The sequence below is a fragment of the Mauremys mutica genome, chromosome 8 (genome assembly GCF_020497125.1).
Source record: "Mauremys mutica isolate MM-2020 ecotype Southern chromosome 8, ASM2049712v1, whole genome shotgun sequence".
In the NCBI taxonomy this organism is placed as follows: Eukaryota; Metazoa; Chordata; order Testudines; family Geoemydidae; genus Mauremys; species Mauremys mutica.
The window spans coordinates 82,047,867-82,055,949 of record NC_059079.1 but is presented as its reverse complement, the minus strand read 5'-3'; the positions used below and the strand labels follow the sequence as shown (position 1 = coordinate 82,055,949).

The 8,083-nt window shown below is 40.8% G+C and overlaps 1 protein-coding gene across 3 annotated transcripts in view; it reads right to left on the bottom strand.

Moving 5' to 3' along the window:
• Positions 1-884: 884 nt before the first annotated feature.
• The window catches only part of SLIT3 (slit guidance ligand 3), a 768,837-nt gene continuing 761,638 nt past the window's right edge, over positions 885-8,083 (bottom strand). For all 3 annotated transcript variants that reach the window (XM_045026794.1, XM_045026795.1, XM_045026796.1), the window contains 2 exons: positions 5,985-6,193; positions 885-4,366 (listed from right to left, as the gene is read on the bottom strand). In XM_045026794.1, the coding sequence (XP_044882729.1) occupies positions 4,128-4,366; positions 5,985-6,193 (448 nt within the window). In that variant the 3' untranslated portion in view covers positions 885-4,127. The remainder of the gene's footprint in view (positions 4,367-5,984; positions 6,194-8,083) is intronic.

Genomic DNA, 8,083 nt, shown 5'->3' with positions numbered 1-8,083 from the left:
GGGTTCCTTTGACCTTATCCTGACCTAGTTGATTTCACTGGCTTTCCTACTCTGTGTTCTCATAAACACCACATTATGGTTCAACCTGTTTCTATTTCAATCATCTCTCTCATTGTTTGGAAAATCATGAAGATTTGGTGATTTAGGACCATATTTTATCTCTGCGATCACAGGCTACAGGGATCCAGAGGATTCCAACCTTGGGTGGTCCAGGCTTGAGCAGTGCCACCTCCACAGCAACATATCCCCGCCTTCCCTCCCCACCACAGAAGGCCCTTAGTGGGAGTCAGGATCTGTGTGGAGAGGGCCTGGGGCCAGGGAAACATCACTCACTGTCATCTCATGCACCTTTCATGGGTAATCTTACACTGCTCCACTTTTTCCCTCTGTGCCACTGAACTCCCTCTTCAGTGGGGAAGCCCCTGTCAGCAAAGGCTCATACTGACAGCATGATGGAAAGGGCAGAGGCGCAGCGACTGTGCCAGGGTGACCTCATGTCTCTGGATTCATGAAAATCTCTGGCAGCTGCTGATTTTGGTGGCAGACCTCTGTGCACAAGGGGGAGGGGCAATCTTGAGTAGGTCCTGTGAGTGATACTATAATGTAAATGTTACTACTATGGCTTCTTGGGTGGGGCAAATGCAGCCCCTTTACGCCCAAAGAATGTGATGGAAACTCCAAGGGGGAAAATTTTCCAGACCTTATGCATTGGAGTTGCCTGTACATGAAGTTATGTTGTCGCTATGAACAAAGTTGTGTATGTTCTCATTGCAATACTTCAGCTACCTCACTGGTACAAGAGACATGAAGTGGCCAAACCATGATACCCAAAATACACAGTCGAGAGAAATAATCTGCATCACACCACAGGATATGTTATGATCTTCCATAACCCAACACTTTATTTAAAAATTACATCACAATGAGAGTCTGTTAATAAAATACACTAATTCACACCAGTCTTACTTGTTTTTTTTTTTAGGGTTAGCATCTTTCTTCACTTTATTAAAAACTCAATAGTGTTAAAAAATAACTACTGCATTGTACCTACAGCAGCTGGTATCTACTGTAACAGGCAGGTTACAGAGGAAACTTCCCGAGCTAATTAACACTTCAGTTAAACTCATATTTTTGGCACCATTAATTTTTTTTTAATTAAACCAAGCAAAGTACTTCCATATTAAGCCAGTAAAATCACTGATCTGAAACATGGCAGTGATTGTCACGCAACTGCTGTCTAGAAATGTGTAAAAATGCTTCTTTTGGTTTAAAAAATAGGAATTCTGAGTTATTTGTATGTCACAGCACTTGACTGTGATTACAGAACAGGGCCAGCCCTACTGTACTGTAGCTGTTATCATTTTGCTGTGAAGTTTTGGTTTACACGTCAGTCTGCGGTTCATTTAAGCGGCCATTGATGGCTTTTTTGCCTTTGGTAACAGAGTCAGAATTTAAAAACCTGTCAGAAGATTGGGGGGTGGGGACAGGAGGGAGGAGGGGAGGAAACATTATTTTCTCTGTCATGCTGCTGTTTGGATGAAACCATTGGCTACAACTTCAATTTTTGGGGAAAGCAATGCCACACAATGCTTTGGCGGTTTACTGGCAGCGAATTATCCATCTTACTAATGAGACTTTAAAACATTAAGAGTGCTGAAGCACTGCTATTCACTGGTCAAGTCTTGATTTGTCTTCCCTGAAATGATGGCTAACTGCATCTATGAAAATACATTGAGAAAGAATGTATCATTAATAATGGTGGATTTGTACCAGGACCATGTTTATACAAGCATGTGCAGTTAGTTGCTTTTGCAAATTTTTAGAATCTACAGATTAGGGGGCAGGGAGGTTTTTTTTTTTAACTTTATAAACTACAGCTGCTTCTAGCATCACATATTATCACTCGAAATGAAATGAAACCTACGCTATATATAACTGGGTTTTTTCTGGCTCATGAACGGTACTATTTCAATCAGTTTTTGGCACATTAAGTAGTGATTGTTTTATGTTTCACTGATTGCAGGCTCCATTGTACTAGTATTTATTCTGAAAGATGTCTGTTGTATCACTCAGTCCCCTCCTGCCCAAATTACTCTGGGAAACAAAAAGGAACGCTGACTACACTGTTATGGATAAAAAAGGTTTTAATTAGAATAAGGCCTGTAAGCATCTTAGAGCTACTCGTTCCAAAAAAGGACAAAGATTTACATTGTAACTGCACTAGTGCCTGTTTTTTTCCTGAGGGGAATGTAAATTTGTACTGGCTATGACAGAAATCTGTTTCATGCTCTTTTTTTTTCTTTAAAGCCTCATTCAGGGAAAAGCACTAATTATTTACTTTTTTTTTTTTTTAACTGTTGAGCTCTCTTTCTGCCTCTGCTCTTAAAGGGCCTGATCCTTTCCACTGACTTCTATGGGCACCGGATCAGGACAAAACTGCAGGGCGTAAGCTCTGTCTTAGCTGTTTCTCACAAACATAGTCATTGAAGAAAGGACTACTATACTCAGTACCCTTGCAGGGAGAAAGAGAGAGAAATTACTTAAGGAAACAATGGAACGGTAATTGACAGGGAGGTTTGAAATTCATGGTAATAGAACACTTCAAGGCTTCTGTAATGTAATGAATGTCCCTAACAGATAACCCTGGCAAAACCCCCAACACCCTAAGGGTAAAAATCACCTCTCAGATTCGCACTGAGAATCTGTCATCTACATGGATCTCTGCTGCATATTCAGATTTCATTCTGCACACACAGTTCCTGTTAAAGTCAATGGGAGTCCTGCAGGAGGAACAAGTGCAGAATATACAATAGTGCAGGTGAAAACGTTTTTAGCATGGATCAGTCAATCTGTATAGTGGAAAGCAAGAGCAAAAATATATGGAAATATCAAGAGTCTCCTTAAGAACAGATGACATCGCTGTTAAGGTGGGACAGACAGCAGACCTATAGGAATTCCACATGCGTATAGTGCAACTTACACTAATTTTGAGAAGTAGCAGGTGGAGAAGCAGCATGCTGGCCATGTACCACAGAGTGTGTATTAATAGGCAACTGTGGCAAGCAGTAAAATTTTGGTTGAAATAACTGAAAGTGGGAATAAAGTACAATATATCAGCAAGGGACATTCTGGTTCTTGGGATATTTTCACTCTCTTTTAAAATGGATTTATACATGAACTTTGAAAGCTGCAGCGTCTAGGTTTGCCAAACTTCATTGTAGTGTATTCCCCACATTTAATATACTCAAGGCTGAGAGCAGTGAGGCATAAACCTGGGAAATAACACAGGAAGTTAGTATGTTGCTTAATTGGAGTCACTTAGCACTTATTTTTTCCTTTCTGGACAAAAACTTCCCACTCTGTCTTTACCACATTCTCTCCCCCACTTCCTTTTGGATAGAGTTGTCCGTGCTAAAGGGATACAGTCACTCACGCATATACTGGGAAGACAGATAAAAATACAAAATACAAAACAAAAATGCATTACACTATTATAGTACTTGAATAATGGAGTCAATGTCAGACTTAGGCTACTGCCAGTCCGATGTACTTTTTGGGGAACTGGTTCAAGAGTATCAAGCTGAGCCACTGTACAGGAACCAAACACAAACTAGCATTATTAGGCAAGGGTAAGAATCGAGAGGGAGACTTTTTCAGGGTGCACAGATAGAAAAGATGGCTGTCAGATTTGAGAATGTGCTTTCCTATTGTACCCACCAGAACCTCGGAGAATATTTTTTTCAGTCTGTATCTATCATTTTGTGGCAGGTCCTTGAAATATCTTCACATTTGGCCATCGTGCATGCTTATAAACTTACCCCATTTCTCCTTTTGTTAGGCTATGATTTCTTTATTTTTTAAAAACATTTTAAATTTGTTTAACAACTGTTAAAAAAGTTTTATGGTAAAAATAACTCACTATATGATACATATACCCGAAATGGTGTGATACTTTATATAATAAAAGATGAAAATATTCACTTTCCATAATAAAAATAAGTTCTATTTTTGTTTATTTTACAATATACTTAATATTCTTTTCTTCTTCTTCTTCACGCTGAAAGTAAATAGTCCCATTTTGAGAGCACTTCTGAGTCGATTAAAGTGGCAAGAGACTGGAGAATGGCTTATAAGCATTTTGAGCAGCCGCATTCCACATGCCTCTCCAGTTCTTCCATGAAGGAGGATCCATCCACACACTGAAAGATGTATTTCCGCCTTTTGCTCCGGAGGGGAACGCAACACTGCCCATTACTGCAACTGCCACGACATTCCATCTGGGGAACTTTGGAGGCAGTGACACATGAGCTGTAGCCATGCTGCTTGTGGATCACTTCTCGGACAATCTCCCCCTGGCAAAGATTCTCTGTTAAGACAATGGAGAGTGTAGAGATAGGTTTGTAGAAGATTATAATTTAGAGACGCTCCCTCAAAAGGGACAGTATTATGAACATAGAAATTTGGAGATGTGCCCTGGGAACATTACATGGCTGTGCGCAGCAGTTCACCAGAAATGCTCCCCAGTTTGTGTTCTTAAAGTTTTATTCCTTTCATATTCACTGGCTTGCTACTTAACGAACCCCAAGATCGTTAAAGAGAGGAAGGATGGGGACAGTGATAATTATCTTGTAACCCCCTCCCCACCAAACAGCCTTGTGCATGTACTGACATTTATTTTATTAAAGGCAAACAACAGTGCACAGGGTCTCCATTCTCCACTGCTTTGTATGAGGTGTAAAATGCTATCAGGACAGAACAGTACTCTCTTTGTGCAGGTATGTAGTTATACAGGGCATTGTAGAATCAGGCCTGTTGCCTTCAACAGAACTGGAGATGCTTTAACAAACAATAGTTATTTAAGCTTCCAACACCCCTGTAAAGTATATATTATTCCCATATTAGATGGAAAATGGAAAAATATATTAATAGTAAGACCATTATTAGCCATGGGAATGTTTAATGGCATGAGACTTACATTTGAAACACTTAAGCTCCCTCGAGCCACAGATACAAATCTGGGTAAGGTCGATCTGTCCTCATAGCCTTTCAGATTAGATATATGGAGTTCCATGCAGAGTGCTCTGTGTAGGTCTTTAGAGGAGACCCTCACACCCAACATTCAGCCTACTCTGTATGAACTTTAATAATCTGAGGTTTGCCCAAGTATACTGGGCAACATTTCCTGTCCTAACCTATGGTGCAGTCACTGTGCAGCAGTCAGATTCATGGAATATGCAGACTGTGATCCTTTCAGATGAAAGCTGCTACCTAAATAAAACATTATGGGCCAAACTGTTGCTTTTGTGGGGGAACAAAGGAAGGACTAGAAGACCGAGTTATAACTTTCTGAGTTTGTAATAGGCCATTTAATTTGGGGGCAAAACAGGTGTGGAACAGACATGGGGCTTGGCCTCCCCAAAAGGCCAATAGGAATATAGGAAAAGCTAAGAATTTTCCTCGAGACCCAATTTCAAACCTATACAGCTTGGGAGAGGGAAGGAATGAGGGCAACTCACATTACTTATCCTATAAGTCAGTCACTGCTCCTATAGGAACCATGCTTCCTGGGAATTCTGCCTTTGCCTTTCTGAACTTCCCCATCCTGGATGTGTTTCAGTGTTGGGGGGGGGGGGGGAGATTTTCATCCCCAATAATGCAGTGAGGACAATCCTTGTAGTGTATGAAGGGAAAGATGCCACAGAAAAGCACCCACATCCCAAGCCCTCTCCACTCACACATCCCACTCAGAAACAACAGAGCTACAAACCTCCAGGATTCAGGAGGAACAGAGCTATTACCATAGATCTACCCTTTTCTACAAGTTCAGACATCTTCTGGCCAGCTCTTGTGTGGTTTCCCTCTCCTCCTCCCTCTATGGCTCTGAAGGGGCCATTGTCCCGTTAATAAGAGTTAAATGGAGGAAGAGTGAAGAGTGAATAGAAATGACAGTAAAGCAGCATCCCAGGCATCGTAGCCAGGCATACCTTTGTCACAATGTTCTCCGCTATAGTTAGGGTCACATTCGCAGTATGGCTCCCCGTGTTCTGAAATTTTACACTGCCCATGGTTGCATTTCATAATTCTGCAGGGGTTTGAGGAGTCATTCTTCTTGTCGCAGTACACGCCCATATAACCCTCTGAGCACTTACATGTGTAAGCAAAGTTGGCAGCCGTGCATTTACCATGGATACACCTAAAAAGAAGAAAAGTTTAGAGCTGGCTTATGCTTGTAAACTTTGAATTAGGGCAGGAAGAGACCTCAATTTTTCCAGGAATGTTTACGTTGGATGTCTTAGCTCCCATTCAATTTCTGGCCAATATTCCAAAGCAAAGACGTTCAGTGCCAGGCATGCTGGCAGAAACAGCAAGTGGATTTTGGATAATATTCACAGAAAGCAAATTCTGAATTTAGTGATCATGAAATGTTCTCATGGGAAACCTGAGTAAGGGTTAGGCTCATTCAATCATGGATCAAACAATACAATTTATCCAAACAAAACAGCTCAGATTCAGAGCATCAATACTTGAAACAAACTGCTCACGAGCAATCCACATGTCAAAGCGTACTTGGAAAAATTATTCTACCGATTACTCACATGATGAATAAATGCGAGGAAAATTGCTATCTGTCTGTGGAATTTGTGGACAAAAAAAGAGTCTAAATTACTCCAAAAAACTTGACTCTGAATGGTTTCATGATGCAGGAGTCCTGCAGTGGGATTTGGTATTTCTGGAGTGGTGATGCATGATGAGGAACTGCAATAGATCCCCATTCAGCGGGTAAATGAAGGCTCAGACTGGAAGCAGGGCGAGGATATAAAGGTGGCATCTTTAGGCTGGGGGATGCCATCCAGCAGTACAAACGTTTCATATATACAAAGCCCTCGCTTATATAAATTTTCCCATTTGTTATTTTTACTCCTGGCATTTTAAATTATTTCCCATTTTAAAAAAATGTTTATTTTAACTCTTGCCAGTTTTGTATGTGTGCAAAATAGGCAAAAATAAAAAAACAAGAAATAATAAAAGCAACAATGAGCTCAGGATACAGAAAAAAAGGGTAATTAAGTGGAGTCACATTATTTAAAATAAGGCATTTTCAACAACACTAAACTAATTCCTGCTCCTGGATCAGTAACTCTTGTTACTCATCCCCCCTCACCCCTCCACCCCTCCCCATGCCATCTTCTCCTCAGTTTGTATTACCACGTCTCCACTTAGATTGTAAACTCTTTCGTGTGGAGATCATGTCTCTGTATGTATGGCACCTACCACTCTTTTGGAAACAAACCTTCACCATTTAAACAACTGCAAGTCCCTCATTTTTTCCTTGCCCAGCCATCCTGGCTAATTGCTGATTTTGAAAACTCAGGGGACTGCTTGTACATCCTCCTTGGTGAAATACAATAACAAAAGGTCAGTTTAAATAAAAATCAAATCAATATTTCAATATTGTTTAGGGTTAGGGTCATGTATCCAGATCTGTCTCTTATTTTACCCCACCTAGTTTTACTAAAGCTTACAACTTAAAGGGCTTCAATCCTGTGAGGTGCTAGGCATACTCAGGTCTCCAGCATTGAAGGCGCTCAATACCTCCCTGAGGGGTTCAGCACCCTGCAGGATTGTGCCCAGAAGCTAGTTTAAAATGGTTGCTGTGCCAAGTGAAATTCCTGTTCACTCCAATCAATCACATGGATAATTACAGATTGGGTCACGCTGCCTGTCAAAACCATGTGTTTGCAATATCCCTTTCCCACAGATTCTCCAACAGCTTACCATGGGAGTAGCTTCTAATACAAAAGTATTTCCATCTGTTTGAGATAAGACACAGGGCTACATAGACCATTGGTCTGTGCTGGTTTGTCTATTTGTGTTCCTGTCAGGAAATTAATGTATCTATCCAGTGCTCTGACATGAATGTGCACTTTGTTTCTTTGAACTGTAAATGCTTCACTCATAAGCCCATTCCCTGGGACTATACACTATTCCTTCCTCTATTGCTGTTCTTCAGATGTTCTACTCCAAAGGGAACTCTTAAGGACAGCTGAGTTTTGGGGGATTCCAAACCAGTTTAAGTTGGAAT